General features: G+C 54.1%; 2 protein-coding genes across 7 annotated transcripts in view; one reads left to right on the forward strand and one right to left on the reverse strand.

Annotated features, from left to right (window-relative positions):
* LOC142004534 (uncharacterized) overlaps positions 1–24,908 on the forward strand; it is a 194,983-nt gene that overhangs the window by 78,744 nt on the left and 91,331 nt on the right. The window lies entirely within an intron of this gene.
* Positions 773–24,908, reverse strand: part of ARHGEF40 (Rho guanine nucleotide exchange factor 40) — a 41,875-nt gene continuing 17,739 nt past the window's right edge. For 4 of the 6 annotated variants that reach the window (XM_074982258.1, XM_074982255.1, XM_074982254.1 and 1 more), the window contains 3 exons: positions 24,521–24,698; positions 3,708–3,811; positions 773–1,976 (listed from right to left, as the gene is read on the reverse strand). In XM_074982258.1, the coding sequence (XP_074838359.1) occupies positions 1,920–1,976; positions 3,708–3,811; positions 24,521–24,698 (339 nt within the window). In that variant the 3' untranslated portion in view covers positions 773–1,919. Of the gene's footprint in view, positions 1,977–3,707; positions 3,812–14,534; positions 14,558–24,520; positions 24,699–24,908 lie in introns of those variants that run through there. The other 2 variants (XM_074982256.1, XM_074982257.1) reach the window with 2 other exon arrangements.

Consider the following 24,908-nt stretch of genomic DNA (forward strand, 5'->3'; position numbering starts at 1 on the left):
ATGCTGCTGGCCAGGGGCTCTCTGCCAGTCATCTGGGTGGCTGCCCCAGTGCTCAGCTTACAGGGAACGTGGCTCCGCCCCCAGTGTGCAGTGATGGCAGGACACATGGTCAAGCTATGCCTCAGAGGTGCCGGCCCAGAGCTGGTCCCACACAGGGGCTGGCTGCAGTGTGGGAACAGTGACTGAGACAGCGTCTAGCGCAGCTTTATTTGTGTGCAGGTTATAAAAGGCTGGGAGTATGTACAGCAACTGGCTTCTGGCTCCAGGCACCCCAGCCCTCCACCCACCAGCCAGGTCCCAGGAGGAACCAGTTCAGGGCTCCATGGGACAGCAGCCTGCAGTCCACCCCTGGAGCCCCTGGCAGCTGCAGCCACCACCCTCACTGCCAGTCCAGCTCCCTCGGTAAATGTACTGTATATTACACGCTCCGTAGTCCCCACCCCGAGTTTCCACAGCCAACTCCCCAGGATGCTCCAGTCGCCCAGGCAGAGAATTTCCCAGGATGCTCCAGTATCCCCAGTGGGGAATGTCCCAGGATGCTCCAGTGGTCCAGGCCGTGAATCTCCCACGATGATCCACAATCCCCAGTGGGGAATGTTGCAAGCTACTCGGGTTGGCCAGGCACTGAATTTCCCACAATGCTCCAGCCCACTGCTGATGGGGTGGGTCACCCCTGTGCCATTGTGTCTGCCTTGCAGTCACTGTGCTGCCTACACCTGCCCCCGGAAAGGACTGGGGGAGGGAGAAGGGTTGGCCCAGGAGCACAAATGGACGTGTGCAGGCTGGACTGGGAGTGCAAACAGGGCCCCAAATATGTGTGTGTGCGCGCACACACACAGAAGGGCCATTTCATGTGGAGCAATAGCTCAGCGACACAAGGATCAGTGTAAGCACACGTGCAGGGAGGGGTCATTGCGCAGGCACGGCTGGGTGAGACAGGGATCCGTGTGTGCGTGCACACAGGGAGGGGTCATTGCACGAGGAGGGAAGGCTGGGTGAGACAGGGATCCGTGTGTGCGTGCACACAGGTAGGGGTCATTGCACGAGGAGGGAAGGCTGGGTGAGACAGGGATCCGTGTGTGCGTGCACACAGGGAGGGGTCATTGCACGAGGTGGGATGGCTGGGTGAGACAGGGATCCATGTGTGCGTGCACACAGGGAGGGGTCATTGCACGAGGAGGGATGGCTGGGTGAGACAGGGATCAGTGTGTGCACACAGGGAGGGGTCATCGCATGAGGAGGGACGGCTGGGTGAGACAGGGATCAGTGTGTGCACACAGGGAGGGGTCATCGCACGAGGAGGGACGGCTGGGTGAGACAGGGATCAGTGTGTGCACACAGGGAGGGGTCATTGCACAAGGAGGGACGGCTGGGTGAGACAGGGATCAGTGTGCATATGAGTGGCAATTGCCACGGGCTGTGTGTGTGCAAGTGGGGACCGATGGGTGTGCAGGGTCCGTGTGTGAGTGGTGCTGGTACAGTTGCAGGTGCCGCTCAGGATACATGAGTACCACTGCTCTTCTGGCTGGGTGTTAGTCCTGCTGCTCTGAAGCCTGGGCCACAGCACTTTCCTGCTCACAGCCTTGGGGGGCTGGTTGTCCCCTGATCCCCCCACAGCAGCATGGGCTTTGGGGGGAGGAAATGAGGGTGGGATGCAGACCCAGAGGGCCGGGGAGGCAGCAGGACACTGAACATACTCTCGGTTTAGCTGCAGGGTGCAGAGCATGGGGTGGGGGTAGTAACTAAAGGGTCCTCGTGGTCCCATGAAGGAGGGCAGTGGCTGTGGGGGTTGGAAGGGCAGGATCCGGGGGTGGAGGCTGGGGCCTCATGTGGGTGCAGGGAGGGCACAAACTGGGGGGCAGTGGCTGGCGGTGGAGTGGATCTGGGGGGCACTGCCTGTGGGGTACAGTGCCCAGGGCTCACACTGTCCTGTTCTGTGAGGCAAACAGCTTCCTGTGCAGGCTCCAGCCCCAGCTCTGTGGGGAGAGAGACGGGGGTGAGTGCCTGGGGAGGGGCAGACTGACACGAGGGGACAAGGGGACAGACAGACCCCCAGGTAGGGACAGACGGACATGAGAGGCTAGGGGGCAGATTGACACACGGAGTTGGGGAGGGGACAGGGCAGACAGACGCAGTGTGGGAGGGGTGGGTATCCTGCCCGTGTGCTGGAGCAGGGCAGACGGACACGCAGACAGACAGGTGCCCAGAGGCGGTACCTCAGGGCCCATGTCAGAGCGGGGTCGCCAGGTCAGGGGGGCCATGGCCATCTCTGGCAAGCAAAGAAAAGGTCATTTGTGAGGATGCCAGGGGCTGGGGCCAGGGCAGATGGCTGGCAGGTGGCAGCTCCCACCTGTGGGCGGGGCTCGGAACCAGCCTGGGGCCTGCAGTGCCAGCAGCTTCCAGCTCAGGTTGGGCTGGGAACCAGCCTGGGGCCTGCAGCACCAGGAGCTCCCAGCTCAGGGCAGGGCTGGGAACCAGCCTGGGGCCTGCAGCGCCAGCAGCTCCCAGCTCAGGGTGGGCTGGGAACCAGCCTGGGGCCTGCAGCACCAGCAGCTCCCAGCTTGGGGGTGGAGCTGGGAGGCAGCCTGGGGCCTGCAGAGCTGCTCATCTTAGCCACTTACTGGGCAGGGCTGCACAGCTCCATCTGTATTATGTAGCACTCTCCCTGCCCCCGCTGTCTCTCCAGTGACTTTAAGTTGCTCCTAAGGCTCCCATTAGAGATGACAGCCAGGCACAGCCAGCCAGCCCACCACACACAGCCAGACACAGGCAGCCAGCCCACCACGCACAGCCAGACACAGCCAGCCAGCACACTACACACAGCCAGACACAGCCAGCCCACCACGTACAGCCAGACACAGCCAGCCAGCCCACCACACAGAGCCAGCCAGCCTGCCACACACAGCCAGACACAGGCAGCCAGCCCACCATGCACAGCCAGACACAGCCAGCCAGCCCACCACGCACAGCCAGACACAGCCAGCCAGCACACTACACACAGGCAGACACAGCCAGCCAGCCCACTACACACAGCCAGACACAGCCAGCCCACCACGTACAGCCAGACACAGCCAGCCAGCCCACCACACAGAGCCAGCCAGCCTGCCACACACAGCCAGACACAGGCAGCCAGCCCACCATGCACAGCCAGACACAGCCAGCCAGCCCACCACGCAGAGCCAGTCAGCCCACCACACACCCCCGGCCCACCACACACAGTCAGGCACAGCCAGCCACCCCACCACGCACAGCCAGCCCACCAGGCACAGCCAAACAACCAGTCAGCCAGCCAGCCAGACAAGACACACACAGACTGCCAGCCACCCGCACAGCCAGCCCACTAGGTACAGCCAGCCAGCCAGCCTATCAGGTACAGCCAGACAGTCCACCAGGCACAGCCCACCAGGCACAGCCACACACAGGTGGCAGACACAGCCATTCAGTTGCACACATCTGGCCTGCCAGGCACAGCCAGACACACAGCCAGCCCAGCAGACAGCCGTGAGACATGCACGCAGAGACACAGAGCCAGCAGCCTCTCTGACCGATGGCTGGATGGACCCTGCCCTGCAGCCCAGCCCAGCCCTGCCCTGGGTTAGGGAAGGGAGGTGACAGCTGAACCCGTGGATCCCAGAGCTGACAGGATGGAGGCAGAGACAGGCAGACACCTGCCACGCAGACCCCGCTGCTCTTCCCCCCATACTCACTGGCTGGCGCTGCCCTGGGGCAGAGCCTCCTGGCGACTCTGCCCCCCCAGAAGACGACGCCCCCTGTGCACCAGCAGGTCCTGTGCCAGTCATTGTCTTGGGCACTATAAGAGAACCGAGAGGCAGGTGAGGTCCCAGGACCTGCACCTGTGCCTGCCCACAAGGTGCCGTGTATCAGCAACGGGGAAGAGGGGCCTTGGCAGAGACCCACCAGCCCTCCCACAGCCACATCTTCCCCAGGAGCTCGCTGCGGGGAGGGCAGACCCCACTCCTCCTCCCCCAAGTGCTCCAGCAGTGAGCAGACCCCTAGGCAGTGCCCCACAGGGGCCCAGAGCTGGCATCACCCAGTGGGCCCAGGGGTTCAGGGTGCGGGGACAACATGGCAGCCAGAGGGGAGCACAGAGCCCCAGCCCAGGGGCTGAAGGAAGAGAGGGCCACTGAGGCATGGGTACGGGCAGCTACAGAGGGGAGCACCGTGGAGGGACCCTGCCCACCCTGCTCCAGATAGAAGCCCTAAGGACCCCTCCCACCCCAGGAGACCCCCATCACGCTGCTCCCAGTCCTGCCCCCAAGGCACGCCAGTGACCCTGCGACGCTGACAGTGCCCCCCTCAGCAAGCTGCTCAGCCGGGACTCGCCCCTGGCAAAGAGCTGGTCCTCACTGCCCATGGAGACCATCTCCTTAGAGTGAGTTCTGGGCAGGGCAGAGAGAGACCATCACACCAGCCCAGAGCCTTTGTCCTGTCCCACCAGAGTCACATCCCCCTCTCCCATCCCTCCAGCAGCTCTTCGAATGGCACAAAGTCCCCTATACGGCCACGGCCATGTGCCCCTGAAACACCCCCTCATGAAGCCAGGACTAGGAATACGAATATGCAGAACTCAGAGATGCTTCATGTAAAACAGGAACAGAAAAGTAACCCTGTGTCTGTTTTCTAACCAAACAAACCTGCAGTTGTGTAGCACTTTAAAAACTAACAAAATAATTTATCAGCTGATGAGCTTTCGTGGGACAGACCCACTTCTTTCACCTCAGGAAAGCTCATCACCTAATAAATTATTTTGTTATGCAAAACACATGAAGTAACCTATGAATTTTAAAACAAAATCATGACTATATGAATATAAAATATGTATAAAATATAAATATGTATAAAATATGAATATAAAATATATAAAATAAAATATATAAAATATAAAATATGAATTTTAATAGCAGCATGATGGAGCGAGGGATAGGTGTGTGTGTGTGTGTGGCTCACACAGGGTGGGGGGCTCCTGCTGGGGGTAACCTGGCGACCAGGTGACACCTCTGGGCTGCAGACAAAGGGGGAGGTGGAGCCGAGGGGTTTGAATTGGAACTGGGAGTTGGAAGCAGTGAGTCTGGGCTGGGGGAGAGAGAGACAAAGGAGCGGGCCAGGCCCTGGCTCTGGGGGCCCCTCAGGGCCTCCTCTCCACAGCATGGATGGGACTGGCTGTCTCTGCCGGCTGCACTGACTCCTCTGTACGACGCTGTGTCCTGTCGGCTAATGAACCCGCTGTTCTCCTGCTGAGTGAGAGTCACTCCTGCCTGCAGATGGGGTGCAGAGCTTGGGGGACCCCAGAACCATCACAAGCAGTAATAGACTAACAGATATTTTGCAGCATATCTGAAACCACCCCCCGCACTCGTGCATCTGATGAAGCAGGTCTTTGCCCATGAAAGTTCATGCTCCAAAATATCTGTTAGTCTATTACTGCTTGTTGTTTTTGAAGATACAGACTGACTCAGCTGCCCCTCTGATAATAGCAGTCATGTAGCACTTTAAAGACTAACAAAATAATTTATAGATGATGAGCTTTTGGGGGACAGACCCACTTATCTAATAAATTTTATTAGTCTTTACAGTGCTACATGGCTGCTATTTTGTTTTGTTGTAATACAGATTAACAGGGGTACCTCTCTGCTACTATGCATTTTAATGCTGCAGTCTGCTGAACTGTGGATCCCATTTCTATGCATGTATCATTCTTGTATGAGAATAGTGACAGAGAGGCAGCAATGTTACTCTGTATTCTATCAAAACAAAAAAGGAAGTCCTGTAGCACTTTAAAGAGTAATAAAATAATGTATCTGAATAAATGGGTCTGTCCCACAAAAGCTCATCACCTAATAAATTAAAAGTTCTACAGGACTGCTTTTTTGTCTTTTATGAGATGCTAGAAATTGTGAGGTGTCAATCTGTTTATAATTCTAAATGTGCTAATGAGGGCCATCTCTGCTGCCACAGAAGCTTAATGGCTCAGTGATCAACTAAACAACCTGTGAATAAAAACAAAAAAGCAGTCAAGTAGCACTTTAAAGACTAACAAAATAATGTTGTTCAGACCATAGCCATACCAGAACAGACTATGGCCTGAAGAAGTGGGTCTGTCCCACAAAAGCTCACCTCATAAATTATTTTGTTAGTCTTTAAACTGTTCCTGGATTGCTATTTTGTTTTGATAGTAAATAGACTAGCAGGGCTCCCTCTCTGTTACTGTTCGACCTGTGAATAGAGGGATTGCCCTGTTAGTCTGTATTCTATCAAAACAGAAAAGCAGTCATAGAGAATAGTTTTGTTTGTTATAGAATCCTAGACTCCTAGGGCTGGAAGGGACCTTGTGAGGTCATCGAGTGCAGAGTTGGTCCCAGTGTGATGTGTGTTAGAGTCAGGCTGGATGCATATGTGACAGGCTGAGCAGCTCACAATGGCTAAGCATGACCTCCTGCTGTCTGTAACCTAAGCTGGCACAACAAAAAAAGAGTCAAGTAGAACTTTAAAGCCTAACAAATTAATTTATTAGCTGATGAGCTTTCCTGGGACAGACCCACTTCTTTCAAACCTGGCAGGTAACACCTCTGCCCTGAACACAGAGCAGGGAGGAGCCAAGTTGGGTTTGAATTGGAGGCGGAAGTTAGAAGCTGGGGAAGAGGGAGCTGGAAGGTAGCCAGCCTGGCGAGGGAGGAAGCTACACCCCAGAGGGGCACCCCTCGGGCTCCTCTCCCCAGGACGGGTTGGAATGACTGTCTCTGCCGGCTGTACTGACCCCCTCTGTGCTGCGCTGGGCCTCTGTCACCTAATAAACTTCCTGTTCTACCTGCTGAGTGAGTCACTCCTGCCTGCGGATGAGGGGCAGTGCTTGGGGATGCCTGAACCCAAGTAAACCCAGAAAGACCAGTGACTATACCACCTGGTACTGGAACCCATCTTGAACCTAGCACTTTTCCATGGAGGTGGGAAATGCCAAACAAAGGAGTCTCATCCGTGGGGCACGTCCATTTAAGCAATCAGAAGCAACCAGCTTTTCTCTTCAGTCAGCCTTTGAAAGAGCCTGGCATCCCTGAAGAGGACACTTGAAGAACTCTAAAGAGCAGGAGACCCAAGGCAGAGTGAAAAACCGGCTCCTTCTGAAGCTGTTATCTGACTGGGTAAGAATTTGTGCTAACAAAAGTTTTTTAGCTTTTTTAGCTATGCGTTTTCTACTCATTTTAATGCAGTAACTTTGATTTGTCTGTTTTCACTTGCAGCCACTTGAATCCCACTTTTTACACCTAATAAAACAGACTTTTGTTTATTATCCAGCCCATCACAAATAACAGCCATGTGGGGGGAAGCCACCACTGTCCTGCTCTCTCTTTCATTGATAAAGGGAACTTTCCTCATGAGCCTGCTCTCTATAAAACTACGACACAAAGAGCAATCTGGTGTGGGTGGTCCCATCCGGGGCGGGTTTCCAGGGTGCTGAGGGAGCCCTTACTGCTGAACCAGTTCAGTGTCTGCGTGCTCTGCAGGGTGTGTGGGTGGTAACACCAGCGCTGGCGCCTTGTCTGGGGAACACCAGAGCTTCTGGCCCAGCAGGGCAGAGTGGTGGGGAGCCCCAGAGAGCAAGACAGCCATGTCAGTGGCATGGTCAGCATAGGGGGGGAACATCCCAAGGGAACTTTTGTGACTCCACCCATCATAACAGCTTCTTCCAGTGCCAAAGGCCAGTCAAATAACCAAGAGCTGATGGCTTAAGCTGACTTTCCCCCAAGGCAGGAACCTTCTGTGTGGCACCTTCAGTCCCCAGGGAAAAATACCAGTTTCAACATGGATTCTAGTCCCAGGTGGTATGATCTGTCATAGGTCCTTAGCACCACACACCACTTGGGCTCACGGGACAAACGAGGCTGCTTACGGGTGGCTGAGTCGATCTCTGCACCATCGCGGCTTTGGGGCTCCGCTAATGGGCCTCACTGGCACCTTCAGACGTATAAAGTGCTCCACCCCTCATATTTCTAACTTCTCAGACAAGAATGATACACGCACAGCTATAGGCTATACAGAGCCAGTGCACTAACATCAGAATTGATTGGTTACATGACCTGTTCTGCATAAAGCACCTCTGAGTTATGCATGTAGGAGTAGGAGGTGACTGGAGTAACAGAGACCTGGTGGGATGACTCATGTAACTGGAGCACGGTCATGAAATGGTATAAACTGCTCAGGAAGGACAGATGGGGGAGAAGAGGAGGATGAGTTGCACTCTATGTGAGGGAGCAGTGTGACTGCTCAGAGCTCCAGTACACGGAGGGAGAAAAGCCAGTGGAGCGTCTTTGGGTTCAGCTTAGAGGCGGAAGCAACAAAGGTGATGTTGTGATCGGTGTCTGCTACAGACACCAGATGACATAGATGACATGTCACCTCAGGACGGGATTCAGAGATAAAATTTCTCGATGCCTTAAATGACTGCTTCTTGGAGCAGCTGGTACAGGAACCCACAAGGGGAGAGTCAATTCTCGATCTAGTACTGACTGGAACGCAGGATCTGGTCTAAGAAGTAACTATTACAGGACCACTTGGAAATAGTGACCATAATAAAACAACGTTTAATATTCCTGTATTGGGAAGAACACCGCAGCAGTCCACCTCTCTGGCATTTAATTTCAAAAAGGGGAATTATACAAAAATGAGGAGGTTAGTTAAACAGAAATTAAAAGGTAGAGTAACTAAAGTAAAATCCCTGCAGGCTGCATGGAAACTTTTCAAGGACACCATATTAGATGCCCAACTTAAATGTATACCCCAAATTAAAAAACACAGTAAGAGACCTAAAAAAGAGCCACCGTGGCTTAACAGTGATGTAAAAGAGGCAGTGAGAGATAAAAAGGCATCCTTTAAAAAGTGGAAGTCAAATCCTAGTGAGGAAAATAGAAAGGAACACAAATACTGCCAAATTAAGTGTAAAAATGTAATAAGAAAAGCCAAAAAAGATTTTGAGGAACAGTTAGCCATAAATTCAAAAAACAATAGTAAAATGTTTTTAAGTACATTAGAAGCAGGAAGCCTGCTAAAAAAGCAGTGGGGCCCCTGGATGATAGAGATATAAAAGGAGCAATCAAGGAAGATAACAGCATTGCGGAAAAACTAAATAATTTCTTTGCTTCAGTCTTCATGGCTGAGGATATTACAGAGGTTCCCAAATCTGAGCCATCCTTTGTAGGTGACAAATCTGAGGAACTGTCCCAGATTGAAGTGTCAGTAGAAGAGGTTTTGGAACTAATTGATAAGCTAAACAGTAACAAGTCTCCAGGACCAGATGGCATTCACCCACGGGTTCTGAAAGAACTCAAATGTGAAATTGCAGAGCTATTAATGGTGGTTTGTAACCTATCCTTTAAATCAGCTTCGATACCCAATGACTGGAAGACAGCTAATATAACACCAATATTTAAAAAGGGCTCTAGAGGAGACCCTGGCAATTACAGACCGGTAAGTCTAACGTCAGTACCGGGTAAATTAGGAGAAACAATAGTAAGAATAAAATTGTCAGACACGTAGAAAAACACGATTTGTTGGGCAAAAGTCAGCATGGTTTCTGTAGAGGGAAGTCGTGTCTTACTAATCTATTAGAGCTCTTTGAAGGGGTTAACAAACGTGCAGATGGGGGGATCCAGTGGACATAACATACTTAGATTTCCAGAAAGCCTTTGACAAGGTCCCTCTCCAAAGGCTCTTATGTAAATTAGGTGGTCATGGGATAGGAGGAAAGATCCTTTCATGGATTGGAAACTGGTTAAAAGACGGGAAACAAAGGGTTGGAATAACTGGTAAATTTTCACAATGGTGGGGGGTAACTAGTGGTGTTCCCCAAGGGTCAGTCCTGGGACCAATCCTGTTCAACTTGTTCATCAATGATCTAGAGAAAGGGGTAAGCAGTGAGGTGGTAAAGTTTGCAGATGATACCAAGCTGTTCAGGATAGTCAAAACCAAAGTAGATTGTGAAGAACTTCAAAAAGATCTCAGCAAACTGAGTGACTGGGCAGCAAAATGGCAAATGAAATTTAATGTGGGTAGTAGCAGTAGCATCCTTCAGTCTATGTAGACTATGGAACGCGCCCTTCGCAGTTCCGTTTGGCATCCTCATTTGCAGCGTTGGCTGTGACTGTGAAGACCCACACAAGAGTGACAGTCCTTGCTGCATCTGTTGCATATGTAATGGGTGTCTGGCAGGTCCTTGCTGTGCTTTCTGTGGGCTCGCTTCTCCTTTGCTAGCTGTCTGATCCTCAACTCACCCTTCTGAATGCCCTTGTATAGTTCCTGCCTCCATCTGCTGCAATTGTCTGCCAGCTCTTCCCAGCTGTCTGGCTTGATGTCTGCTTCCCTGAGGTCTCTCTTGCAAACATCTTTGTAGCGCAGCTAGGGGCGTCTGGGAGGTCTTTTGCCAGAGGCTAGCTCGCCATACAGGATGTCTTTTGGGATCCTTCCATCATTCATCCTGTGGACGTGGCCAAGCCAGTGGAGCCGACGCTGCCCGAGGAGGGTGTGCATAGTTGGGATTCCAGCTTGTCAGCACTACTGTCCTTCCACGATATTCCAAGGATGCGTCGGAGGAAGCGCAAGTGGAAGACGTTCAGCCTCTTTTCCTGGTGGGCATACAGGGTCCAAGTCTCGCTGCCATAAAGGAGGGTGCTGAGGATGCAGGTTCTGTGGACTTGCATTTTGGTGTGAGTGTACAGCTTGTTGTTATTCCACACTCTCTCACTGAGTCTGGACAGAGTTGTGGCTGCTTTTCCAATCCTCCTATTTAGCTCAGTCTCCAATGACAGGGTGTCAGTGATGGTGGACCCAAGGTAAACGAACTCGTGGACAACCTCTAACGTATAGTTGTCAATGCTGATTGATGGAGAATCAGCAACGTCCTGAGCAAGTACATTTGTCTTCTTTAGGCTGATGGAGAGCCCAAAGTCCTTGCACGCTTTGGAGAACCGATCCAGCAGCTTCTGAAGCTGGTCTTCTGTGTGTGACATTACAGCAGCGTCATCTGCGAACAGCATATCTCTGATGAGGACTTCCCACACCTTAGATTTAGCTTTCAGCCTTGCAAGAGTAAACAGTTTCCCGTCAGATCTTGTGTGCAAAAAGATGCCCTCTGTTGAAGATCCAAAGGCATGCTTCAGGAGGAGCGTGAAGAAGATCCCAAACAATGTCAGAGCAAGGACGCATCCTTGTTTGACGCCGCTCCTGATGCTGAAAGCATCCGATAATGTGCCATTGTATTGGACGGTTCCTCTCATGTCTTCGTGGAAAGATTGGATCATCTTGAGTAACCGTGGTGGACAACGTATGTTGTGGAGCAGTTTGAACAGTCCATCCCTGCTGACCAAGTCAAAGGCCTTGGTTAGGTCGATGCAGGCAATATAGAGTGGCTTCCTCTGCTCCCTGCATTTCTCCTGCAGCTCCCTCAGAGAGAAGACCATGTCGACAGTAGATCTCTCTGCGCGGAATCCGCACTGTGATTCAGGATACACCCTCTCAGCAATCTTCTGGAGTCTGCCAAGGATGACGCGAGTGAACAGTTTACCAGTGATGCTTAGGAGGGAGATTCCACGGTAATTGTTGCAGTTGCTTCTGTCTCCTTTGTTCTTATGCAAGGTTATGATGTTAGCGTCGTGCATGTCCTGTGGAACCTCTCCCTCTCTCCAGCACAGGCACAGTAGCTCATGTAGGGGTTCCAGGAGGGTGTCTGTGGCACACTTGATTACCTCTCCTGGTATACCATCCTGGCCCGGGGCCTTTCCTGCTGCAATGTTGTCAATGGCTTTCTTCAATTCATCCACAGTTGGTTCCTGGTCCAGTTCGTCCATTACTGGTAGGAGTTTGACGGCATCGAGGGCTGAGTCGACCACAATGTTCTCGCGTGAGTACAACTCGGAGTAGTGCTTGACCCAGCGCTCCATCTGTTTGGCTTTGTCAGTGATGACTTCACCAGATTTGGATTTCAGAGGTGCCATCTTGTTCTGGGTGGGTCCTAATGCCTTCTTGATGCTCTTGTACATTCCCCTGAGGTTACCGAAGTCAAGCACTGGTCTGGATGCTGCTGCATAGCTCGAGCCAGTAGTTGTTGGCACAGCGCCTGGCCGTCAGCTGTACTGTTTTTCTGGCTGCTCTGAATGCTTGCTGGGTACTCTGGCTCGGCGCACGTTTGTACTCCAGGAGCGCAGTGCGCTTTTTTTCGATGGCTGGAATCATCTCATTGGAGTTAGCTTCGAACCAGTCATTTGTGTTTCTAGCTCTTCTTCCAAACACCGACAAGGTCGTGTTGTACATTGTATCCCTCAGATGCTGCCATCTGGATGTCACATCGGCACCCCCAGGGCTGCTGCGCAGATTCTCCTCGAGGGTCGCTCTGAACTTTTCAGCTCTCTCTGAGTTAGCCATCTTTCTGGCATCGATGCGGGGCCTTCCAGTTGGTTTAGAGCGGTGCAGCTTCTTGGGAATCACCTTGAGTTTGGAGCAAACTAACGAGTGATCTGTATCACAGTCAGCACTATGACAGCTGCGTGTCAGAAGGACGTTTTCGAGGTTATCACGTCTAGCGATGACCACGTCTAGTTGATGCCAGTGTTTTGAGTGTGGGTGTCTCCATGACACTCTGTGCTGTGGCTTGGTTTAGAAAAATGTGTTTGTGATGCACAGATTGTGGTATGTGCAAAGTTTGAGAAGACGCTGACCATTTTCATTCATTTTTCCCGCACCGAAGTGGCCTAAGCAGGAAGGCCACGAGTCACGATCGGCTCACACTCTCGCATTGAAATCATCCAGAATGTATAGTTGTTCGCAAGCAGGTATTTGCACTATGGCAGCACTAAGCACGTCATAAAACTTGTCTTTTACTTCCGGTGCGGTGTACAGGGTTGGGGCATAAGTGCTGATCAGGTGGACAGGACTGGCACGAGTTTGAAGTATGACCTGAAGGAGTCTTTCTGAGCCACCCATGACTAATTCCACCATTTGTAGAAGGGTGTTTCTGATGGCGAAGCCAACACCATGCTCCCTGGGTTCTTCTCAGGCTTTACCCTGCCAGAAAAAGGTGTAGTCCTTTTCCTTTAGAGATCCCGAATCTGCGAGATGTGTCTCTTGCAGAGCAGCAATGTCAACTTGGAGCCTCTTCAGTTTCTCATCAATGACAGCGGTCTTTCGGGTGTCGCTGATGTCCTGAAGATCTTCAGTCAGACCTGTCAGCATGGTCTGCACATTCCAGAAAGCAAGCTTAAAACTTTGATGGTTTCCTTTTCTTGTTGATTTTCTTATTGGTTTGCCTGGTGCTCAGATTTCAGGTCACTTGTCAGGTTTGAGAACCTTAAGCCTCACGCACCCAATGAGGCAGGTGAACTGTGGCGGGACAGTACCCTATTGGCTGGGGGTAAGTGTAAGGTAATGCACATTGGGAAAAATAACCCCAATTATACATACAATGCGATGGGGGCAAATTTAGATACAACAGATCAGGAAAGGGATCTTGGAATTATAGTGGATAGTTCTCTGAAAACATCCACGCAGTGTGCAGCGGCAGTCAGTAAAGCAAATAGGATGTTAGGAATTATTAAAAAGGGATAGAGAATAAGACAAAGAATATCATACTTCCCCTGTACAAATCTATGGTGCGCCCACATCTTGAGTACTGTGTGCAGATGTGGTCTCCTCACCTCAAAAAAGATATACTGGTGTTAGTAAAGGTTCAGAAAAGGGCAACTAAAATGATCAAGGGTTTGGAAAGGGTCCCATATGAGGAGAGGCTAGAGAGACTGGGACTTTTCAGTCTAAAAAAGAGGAGATTGAGGGGCGATATGATAGAGGTATATAAAATCGTGAATGGTGTGGAGAAAGTGAATATTGAAAAGTTATTTACTTGTTCCCATAATATAAGAACTAGAGGACACCAAATGAAATTAATGGATAGTAGGTTCAAAACTAATAAAAGAAAATTTTTCTTCACACAGTGCACAGTCAACCTGTGGAACTCCTTGCCGGAGGAGGCTGTGAAGGCCAGCACTCTAACAGAGTTTAAAATAGAGCTTGACAAATTTCTGGAGGTTAGGTCCATAAATGGCTATTAGCCAAGGGTAAAGTATGGTGCCCCTAGCCTTTAATCAAAGGCTGGAGACAGATAGCAGGAGACAAATCGCTTGATCATTGTCTTCGGTTCACCTCCTCTGGGGCACCTGGCACCGGCCAGTGTAGGCAGACGGGATACTGGGCTGGATGGACCTTTGGTCTGACCCAGTATGGCCGTTCTTATGTTCTTATGTTATTTCTTCAGACAACTAAGAGTAGATCCAAATCACAGGCCCTGGTTCTCATGGGAAACCAAAACAGCAGCACGCAGTCAATCCAGGACGTGTCTGGAGAGTGTTGGGGTAACTTCTTGGTACCAGTGCTGAAGGAACCAACCAGGGGCCATGCACAGTTTGACCTGCTGCTGACAAACAGGGAAGAACTAGTAGGAGAAGTAGAAGTGGGTGGCAACCAGGGTTGCAGCGACCATGAGATGGTGGAGTTCAGGATTCTGTCAAAAGGAAGAAAGGTGAGCAGTAACACACAGACCCTTGATTTCAGAAGAGCAGACTTCAAGTCCCTGAGACAGCTGATGGGCAGGATCCCTTGGGAAAGCTACTATGATGGAGAAAGGAGTCCAGGGGAACTGGCAGTATTTTAAAGATGCCTTATTGAAAGCACAGGAACAAACCATTCCGACGTTGCAGTAAGAAAAGCCAATGTGGAAGGCAACCAGCTTGGCTTACCAGGGAAATCCTTGGTGAATTACGCTCAAAGGGATGCGTATAAGAAGCGGAAGCTTGGACAGATGACTAAGAAGGATATAAATACGGCTGGAGAATGCCGGAGGGTAACCAGGAAAGCAAAACCAATTGAGACTGCAGCTGGCAAGGGCTGTGAAGGGCAACAAGAAGGGTATCTACAGGCATGTGAACAAAAAGAGGGTGATGAGGGAGGGTGTGGGGCCATTACTGGATTGATCACAGAATCACAGACTCCTAGAGCTGGAGGGGACCTCAGGAGGCCATCTAGTCCAGCCCCCTGCTTCAAGGAGGATCAACCCCCACTAAGTCATCCCAGCCAGGACCTTGTCCAGCTGGGACTTAAAGACCTCTAGGGATGGAAAGTCCACCACCTCTCTAGGCAACACATTCCAGTGCTTCACCACCCTCCTGAGGAAGTAGTGTTTCCTAATATCCAACCTACACCTCCCTCTCCGTAACTTCAGACCATTGCTCCTTGTTCTGCCATCTGACACCACTGAGAACAGTTTCTCACCCTCCTCTTTAGAGCTCCCCTTCAGGAAGTTGAAGGCTGATATTAAATCGCCTCTAAGTCTTCTCTTCTGCAAACTAAAAAAGCCCAAATCCCTCAGCCTATCCTCACAGGTCATGTGATCCAGCCCCTTAATCATTTTTGTTGCCTTCCACTAAACCTACTCCAGTTCATCCACATCCTTCCTGTACTGGGGTGGGCGCCAAAACTGGACTCAATACTCCAGATGTGGCCTCACCAGTGATGAATAGAGGGGAACAACGTCATCTCTAGATCTGCTTGCAGTGCTCCTCCTAATGCACCCTAGTATGCTGTTAGCCTTCTTGGCTACAAGGACACACTGTTGACTCACATCCAGCCTTTCATCCATCATAACCCCTAGGCCTCTTTCCGATTTACTGCTGCTGAGCCAGTTGGTCCTCAGCCTATAACAATGCTTGGGATTCTCCCATCCCAAGTGCAGGACTCTGCACTTCTCCTTGTTGAACCGCATCAGATTTCTCTTGGTCCAAACCTCCAATTTATCCAGGTCACTCTGGATCCTATCTCTGTCCTCCAAAGTGTCTATCTCTCCTCCTAGCTTGGTGTCATCTGCAAACTTGCTGAAGGTGCAATCCAGTCCCTCATCCAGGTGTGATGTAGTGAGGGATGTGTGTGTGTGTGTGACAGGCACAGCAGCTCCCAGCAGCTAAGGATGACCCCTGGGGCTGTAACCTAAGCTGGCAGGTAACACCTCTGCACTGAGCTCAGAGCAGGGAGGAGCCGAGCTGGGTTTGAATCAGAGACGGCAGTTAGAAGCTGGGGGAGAGGGAGCTGGAAGGCAGCCAGCCTGGTGAAGGGGGAAGCTACACGCCAGAGGGGCACCCCTCGGGCTCCCCTCCCCAAGGATGGGTTGGAATGACTGTCACTGACTGCTGTACTCACCCCTCTATGCTGAGCTGGGCTCTGTCGCCTGATAAACTTCCTGCTCTACCTGCTGCGTGACAGTCACTCCTGCCTGCAGATGGGGGGCAAAGCTTGGGGACCCCTGAACCCCATTACAGCAGGACATTAATAAAGATGTTGAACAACACTGGCCCCAGAACCGAACCTTGGGGAACTCCGCTTGAAACCGACCGCCATCCAGCTATTAAGCCATTGACCAGCCTGGTGACAGATGATGTAAGAAAAGCTGAAGTACTCAATGCTTTTTTGCCTCTGTCTTCATGGATGAGGCCAGCTCCCAGTATGGGCAATGCAGCATGGGAAGGAGGTGGGCAGCCCCCAGTGGGTAACGAACAGGTTGAGGGCTATTTTGAAAAGCTGAATGCACACAAACCCATGTGTCCAGATTTACTGCACACCAGGGTACTGAGGGAATTGGCAAATGTCATTGCACAGCCTTTGGCCATTAGCTTTGAAAACTTGTGGAGATAGGCAGCAATCCCAGATGACTGGAAAAAGGCAAACGTAGTGCCCATCTTTAAAAAAGGAAAGACAGACAATCCAGGGAACTATAGACTGGTCTGCCTCACCTCAGTCCCTGGAAAAATCATGGAGGGGATCCTCAAGGAATCCAGTTTGAAGCACTTGGAAGAGAGGAAAGTGATCAAGAGTAGTCAACATGGATTCACCAATGGCAAGTTGTGCCTGACCAATCTGATCAGCTTCTGTGATGCGGTAACTGGCTCTGTGGACATGGGGAAGTCAGTGGATGTGATATACATTGACTTTAGCAAAGCTTTTGATACAGTCTCCCACAATGTTTTTGCCCATGAGTTAAGAAAGTACAGATTGGATACATAGACTGTAATGTGGATGGAAAGCTGGCTAGCTGGTCGGGCCCAATGGGTGGTGGTCAATGGCTCACTGTCTGGTTGGCGGCCAGTTTCAAATGGAGTGCCCCAAGGATCGGTTCTAGGGCTGGGATTGTTCTTTATTAATGACCAGGATGAGGGGGTGGATTGCACCCCCAGCAGGTTTGTGAATGCACTAAGATGGGGGACAGGTAGATACATTGGCGGTAGGGACAGAATCACAGCATCATGGAATCGACCCATGGGAGGTAGGGATAGGAGTCAGTGATTTTGCGCTCATAACTGAATTTTCCTAAGGCGTCCCAGAGCCATCCCCTCCCGCCAGCAGCACATCACTCATCCCGCAGGGGCCACGTCCCCGTCTCATCCCACCGGCACCAGTTCCCCTATCCCAGGCCCTGGGCCCACTGTCACAAAGTGGGGGTGCCACCTTCTTGTTTTGCATGAGGCTGACAGTTTTGCATGAATACCGCACGTGCCTCAGTTTCCCTGTGTTGCACCACGGACTAGGTGGTGGGAGTCAGGCTGGGTTTTGTGTGAGTTGCTCCAGCTGCCCATGTTATGCTATGGCTGGCCCTGCGTAACCTGAGCCCCAGAAGGGGGATGTGAGCAGGTGACTCTTGGCCTGGGGAAGAGAGACAAAGACTGGAGGAGGAACAATGGGGTGTTGGGCTAAGCCAAGTGTGATGGGGTTCAGGGGTCCCCCTGCACTGCACCCCGTCAGCTGGCAGGAGTGACTCTCACTCAGCAGGTACAACAGGAGGTTTATTAGGCAACAGATGCCCAGTTTCTCACAGAAGCGACAGTACAGCAGCCAGAGACAGTCATTCCAACCCCTTCCTGGGGAGAAGACCCCGAGGGGTGCCCCTCTGGGGTGTAGCTTTCCCCCTCCTCAGGGTGGCTGCCTTCCAGCTCTCCCTTTTCCTCACCTCTAACTGCCGCTCCCCGATTCAAAACCCAGCTCGGCTCCTCCCTCCTCTTTGTTCAGGGCAGAGGTGTTACCTGCCAGTTCTAGCCCCAGGGTCATCCTTAGCCACTGGGAGCTGCTGCTTGCCTCAGACAACCAGCCTGACTCACACATGCACTCACTCCCCCCACTCCATCACAACTCTCCCCACTTCCAGACTGAACTGAGCGGGGTCACTTAGCCAGTGACCTGGGGAAGTTCGGGGCCCTCCCTGCGTTACAGGGCATCGGCTATGGTGTTTTTGTTCCCCTTCACATGGACCACCTCCATGTCGTAGTCCTGCAGGAGCAGACTCCACCACAGGAGCTTGGCGTTGGCCCCTTTCATGTGATGCAGCCAGGTCAGGGGTGAGTGATCGTTGTACACGGTGAAACGCCGTCCAAACAGGTACGGCTGCAGCTTCCCCAGCGCCCACAGCATGGCCAGACATTCCTTCTCTATGGCTGCGTAGTTCTGCTCCCGGGGCAGCAGCTTCTTACTCAGGTACACAATGGGGTGTTCCTCCCCTTTGTCATTCACCTGCATTAGCACCGCCCCCAGCCCCACGTCTGAGGCATCGGTGAACACCAGGAAGGGCTTGTCGAAGTCTGGATTTGCCAGCACTGGGGCCCTGACCAGAGCCTCCTTCAGCGCGCAGAGGGCCTCCTGGCACTGCTAGGTCCAGACCACCTTGTCAGGCTTTCCCTTTTTACATAGCTCCGTGAGGGGGGCTGCAATGGAGCTTGAGTGGGCACAAACCTCCGGTAGTACCCCACCATCCCAATGAAGGCCTGGACCTGCTTCTTAGTCTGGGGTGTGGGCCAATCTCTGACAGCCTCCACTTTAGCGGGCTCTGGCTTTAAGCAGCCGCTGCCCACCTTGTGGCCCAGGTAGGTCACCTCAGCCATTCCCACCTTGCACTTCCCTGCCTTGATAGTCAGACCAGCCTTCTGGAGTCGGTCCAACACCTGCTTGACCTGGGACACATGGTCCTCCCACGTCTGGCTGAAGATGCAAATGTCGTCCATGTAAGCCAGGGCAAAGCTCTCCATCCCTTTCAGTAGCTGGTCCACCAGACGCTGGAAGGTAGCAGGTGCCCCCTTGAAGCCGAAGGGCAGGACCAGGAACTCGTAGAGCCCCACAGGGGTGATGAAAGCCGACTTCAGCCGGGCATCTTGGTCTAATGGCACTTGCCAGTACCCCTTGGTGAGGTCTATGGTGGTGAGGTAACGGGCTCCCCCCAGCTTGTCTAAAAGGTCATCAGGCCCGGGCATGAGGTAGGCGTCCGATACAGTGATGGCGTTAAGCTTGCGATAGTCCACACAAAACCGAACAGACCCATCTTTTTTAGGGACTAACACCACGGGAGAGGCCCAGGGGCTGGACGAGGGCTGGATCACCCCCAGAGCCAGCATGTCTTCAACCTCCCGCTCTATGTCCTGAGCCGTCCTCCCTGTGGCTCTGAATGGCATACACTTGATAGGGGCATGGGTGCCTGTCTCAATTCGGTGGACAGCTAGGTCAGTGCGTCCGGGTCTGTCAGAGAACAGCTGTTGGTGCAAATGCAGCACCTCCTTGATCTCCGTCTGCTGGGCAGGGGTCAGCTGGTCTGAGAGGGCAATAGACTCCAGCAAGGAGCTGGCTCCAGTCCTTGTGAGTAAATCCACCAAGGGATCATCCCCCTGCCCCTCCCAGTGTCTGCACACTGCCAGCACCAAGTTCTCTCTGTCCCAGTAAGGTTTCATCATGTTCACATGATAGACCGGATGGCTGTGGGCCCGGTTCGACAGTTCCACCACGTAATTCATGTCATTTAGCTGTTTGACGACCTTGAAGGGCCAATTCCAGGCCGCTTGCAGCTTGTTCCGCCGCACAGGTACAAGGACCATCACTTGGTCCCCGGTGGCATAGGCTCGGGCCCTGGTGTTACGGTCATACCAGACCTTTTGCTTCCTTTGGGCCATGGAGAGGTTCTCCCTGGCCAGGCCCATGAGCTTGGTGAGTTTTTCCCGGAAGGTCAGTACATACTGTACCACTGACCCCGCTTCAGGAGAGGCCATCCCCTCCCACTCTTCTCTGAGCAAATCCAAGGGTCTCCGTACCCTCCTTCCGTACAGCAGCTCAAACGGCGAGAACCCTGTGGATTCCTGGGGCACCTCCCTGTATGCAAACAGCAGGTGGGGTAGGTACTTGTCCCAGTCATGGGGGTATTGATTCATGAAGGTTCTCAGCATCTGCTTCACAGTCCCATTGAACCTCTTCACCAGCACATTGGTCTGCGGGTGGTAGGCTGTGGCCCACGTGTGCCGGACCCCACACTTGTCCCACAAGCTCTGCAGTAGGGCCGACATGAAGTTGGACCCCTGATCTGTGAGGACCTCCTTGGGAAACCCCACTCTGCTGAAAATGGACAGCAGTGCATCTGCCACGGTGTCAGCGTCGATAGAGGTCAAGGCCACTGCTTCTGGGTATCGCGTGGCAAAATCTACCACTACCAAAATATATTTCTTCCCCGAACGCGTTGCCTTGCTGAAGGGTCCCACTATGTCTGTAGCCACTTTATGGAAAGACTCCTCTATGATGGGCAGTGGCCTCAGGGCAGCTTTCCCCTTGTCCCGGGTCTTCCCCACCCTCTGGCAGGGATCGCAGGACAGGCAATACAGACGGACAGCTGCAAAGATCCCTGGCCAAAAAAAGTTCTGTAACAACCTTCTCCTGGTGCGGTGGATCCCCTGGTGTCCTGCAAGCGGGATATCATGGGCTAGGTACAGCAGCCTGCGCCGGTAGTTTTGGGGGACCACCAGTTGCCTCTGTACCTTCCATGGCTCCGCTTTGCACCTGGGAGCCCATTTCTGGTACAGGAATCCCTTTTCCCATAGGAATCTCTCCCTGCAGCCCTCCCCCAGCTGTGGAGCTGGGCTGGGACTGGCCAGTTCCCTCAGCTTCTGCAAGGAGGGGTGTGTCTGCTGCTCTGCCTGGAATTCTTCCGCTGGGGCAGGGGCGGATGCTACTTCCCCATCCCTGCCTGGCCCCAGAGCCCCTGGCCTGTGAGATCTGGTTTTTGGGGGCCCCCTTTCTCTCAGGGTTGGCCCCTGTGGCTCCTGTTACTTTGGCTGGGCCTGTACCCCTGAATCTGGGGAGCGCACCCCTCGTTTTCTTTGGCTACGGGTCAGGACCAGGGCACGAGTGCATTCACCTTGCCAGTTCTCCAGGTCAGCCCCCATCAGTACATCCGCCGGCAAATGGCTGTGCACGCCCACTTCCCTGGGGCCTTCCTTCTTCCCCCATTTCAGGTGCACCCTTGCCATGGGCACCTTGAAAGGGGTCCCATCAATTCCTGTTATCGTTAGGTGGGAATTGGGTATCATGCCGCCCGGTGCCACCACCCCGAGTCGGGCCAGCGTCACATCAGCGCCTGTGTCCCAGAACCCCGTGACCTTTTTCCCGTCTACCTCGAGGTGTTTGAGACACTTGCTCCACAGAAGCATTGCCGCCCCCACTCTGTAAACTGGCCTCTGAGCATTTGGTCCCCCTGAGGAGCTGGTCTGTGGGGCGGACTCGGCCCAATCCGAGTGCCCATTGTCAGCACCACCCGCCTTGGCCGCCAGCCTCTCTGGCTTCTGGGACTCCACCCAGTTGACTCCATGACCCCCCGGCCTGCTCAACCTGTTTGGGAGCCTGGGGCGCTGGGCTGCTCTATGCCCCTTTCGTCCACAGCGATAACAGCCTGGGTCTGGTTGTGTCCCTCGGGCCGGCTGCTCTGTCCGGGTTCTGTTTCGCTCTCTGGGGGGTGGGTGGCTGGCCCCTCTTTCCTGGGCTTGCCCAAGAGGTGGTCCCCTCTGTCGTACAGTCAGGGACCGGTCTCTCTGAGATTCTCGGTCTCTCTGGGACTCCCTCTCCCTCCGGGACTCCCTTTCTCTCCGGGACTCCCTCTTTGTGGGGCTCACTTTCAAACCTGGCCCGGCTGTTTCTGAAGTCATCTGCCAGTTTCCCTGCATTGTGTGAATCCCCAGGCCTCCGGTCCACGAGCCACACCCTCAGGTCAGGTGAGCACATCTTGTAGAATCGCTCCACGACCGCCAGCTCGATCAGGTCCTCTACGGACTGGGCTCCCATTCCGAACGCCCACTTCTGGTAGTATTGCCTCAGGCGGGCGGTTATATCTACATGGGTTTCCTCTGGCCTCTTCTGCGCCTCCTGGAACTTCTTCTTGTACATCTCCGGAGTCAGCCCAAACTTATGCAGCAGGGCCTGTTTGAACCGTTCATAGTCCCCAGGCTGTAGCCCCTCCAGCTGGCTGAGCACCACTGCGGCCTTCTGGCCCAGCAAGGGGGTGAGGTGCCGGAGCCAATCAGCTGGGGGAACCTCATGCAACTCACAGGCTCGCTCGAAGGCGGCAAGGAACTCGTCCATGTCCCCTGGGTCCTGACACTGGGCCAGCACACGCGTCTCCAAGTGACTGGCCACCCCGAGCCGTCTGGCCCTCTCCCCGGTTACCGCAGCTGGGGCCTCTTGGCGTCTCGCCTCTGCCATGGCCCGCTCATGCTCCCGCTCTCGCTCTCTCTCCTTCCGTTCTCGTTCTCTTTCCTCCCGCTGTCTCTCTTGTAGCTGGCGCTCGTGCTCACGCTCTCTGTCACATTCCTGGTGCTCGTGCTCACGCTCTCTTTCCCATTCCTGGCGCTCATGTTCCCTCTGCCATTCTTGGCGCTCGTGTTCCCTCTGCTGTTCCTGGGCTTCCAGTTCCTTTAATTTCACCTCGAGCTCCAGCCGTCGCAGCTCTGCAGCGGGGTACTCTGCCCGCGATGGACCACTGCTAGCTGAGCGCGACCTGGCGGGCACCGCGTCTGTCTGACGGCGTCGAGCCCCTGCTCCTGTCGGAGAATCCAAAACGCTTCCCAGGGGTGACTGGCCACTTTCTGCCGGGACAGGCTCTGCCCCCCCAGATCGGTCATTCTCTTCCAGCTGGGCAATCAGCTGGGCCTTGGTCGCCTTCCCCACGGTCAGGCCCCTCTCTCTGCACAGCCCCGCTAGCTCTGCCTTCAGGAGTCGGGTATAATCCATCTCCCCGCTGTCTCCCGGGTCATCCACTCACCAGCAGCAGCTGCAGGAATTGCTCTGTTCCCCCTCTGGCTCTTGTGAGGCTCCTTCCTTCTCTTGCGCTCAGTCAGCCACTGCTGGGAGCTCATCCGTGGGTGCAGTGCAGTGTGATGGAGTTCAGGGGTCCCCCTGCACTGCACCCCGTCAGCTGGCAGGAGTGACTCTCACTCAGCAGGTACAACAGGAGGTTTATTAGGCAACAGATGCCCAGTTTCTCACAGAAGCGACAGTACAGCAGCCAGAGACAGTCCTTCCAACCCGTCCTGGGGAGAAGACCCCGAGGGGTGCCCCTCTGGGGTGTAGCTTCCCCCTCCTCAGGCTGGCTGCCTTCCAGCTCTCCCTTTCCCTCGCCTCTCACTGCCGCCCCCCCCCCCCGCCCCATTCAAAACCCAGCTCAGCTCCTCCCTCCTCTTTGTTCAGGGCAGAGGTGTTACCTGCCAGTTGTAGCCCCAGGGTCATCCTTAGCCACTGGGAGCTGCTGCTTGCCTCAGACATCCAGCCTGACTCACACATGCACTCCCCCCCACTCCATCACACCAAGTCAATCTCCACTGGCTGGGAGTGCAGCGGGAGGGCCAGAGCCCTGGGCCTGGGCTCCCACCCCCCAAGACAGACTTCACTGCATGTTCCTGGTTTTTGTGCTAACAAGCCCCCGTTCTAAGCAGTGTCCCTCTCGACTAAGGAACACACTGGGAGAGAGTTACTGCTGATGTAATGTTGGGGCGCAGGCCCCCCACTCCCCAGTCCTGCCCGGCAGACCCACAGTGGACGGGGCGGCTCTGTGCTCAGAGCAGTTGGGATGCAGGGCCCCTGCTCCCCAGGCCTGCCCAGCAGACACACGGTGGAGGGGGCGGCTGAGCTCAGAGCAGTTGGGGTGCAGGGCCACCGCTCCCCAGGCCTGCCCAGCAGACAGGGAGCTGCCGACTGCTCTTAGGCCAGACCCACGGAGATGGGAGCTGTCGGAGCTCCTGGCCCTGGTGACGGCATCTCAGAGAGCAGGTGCTGGCACAGAGTCCTGGCAGGAGTGGCACAGAGCAGTTCTAGGGCATTGCCCCATGTCCCCATCCCGTCTCGCTGGGGCCACCCCTTCCCCACCTTGATGTGGCCCACATCCCAGCGTATCAAGCTCACAGTCGGCCCCTGACAGTTCCATGCTCCCTGCCCCGCCCTGTGCCACTGAGGCCCACGGCCTCCACCTCCCACCAGCCCCCTCACAGGCCTGCCTGCATCACACCAAGGGGCAGGTCCCCATCAGTCTTGGCCCCTTGGCCCCAATGCTACCCCCAAAACGTACCCCGCCGGAGAAGCCTGGACCCCTGGCCTGTCCCACCCCCCTCCGCTGCCCCGGCGCCCAGCCTACCCTTGCTGAGCGTGGCCTGGCTCCACAGCAGCTGGGCCACGGCGCTCGTCCACTGGTGCTTGACGTTAGGCGAGGGGGCCTGCAGCGTGTACGCCTGGCGCAGCTTGGGGTGCCGGAACCACAGCTCGAAGCACAGCCCGCTCTCCCCGATGTTCTCCGTCAGCCCCATGTCTGCTGTCTGGGAGCAGCAGGAGGTGCTAGGCAGGTGTCCTCGGAGGGGGCCCAGGGGACAGGCTGGGACAAGCCAACTCACCTGGCAAGCCTGCTTGCAGGTGGCAGGGAGATCCCATGGAGTTAAGTGGGGCTGGAGGGGGCTTCCCTGGGACAAGGTGAGAGAAGTCCCACATAGCAGAGAGGTGGGGTGGGGTGCGGAGTCCCACGTGGGGGG

Source organism: Carettochelys insculpta, chromosome 32 (assembly GCF_033958435.1).
Source record: "Carettochelys insculpta isolate YL-2023 chromosome 32, ASM3395843v1, whole genome shotgun sequence".
Lineage (NCBI taxonomy): Eukaryota > Metazoa > Chordata > Testudines > Carettochelyidae > Carettochelys > Carettochelys insculpta.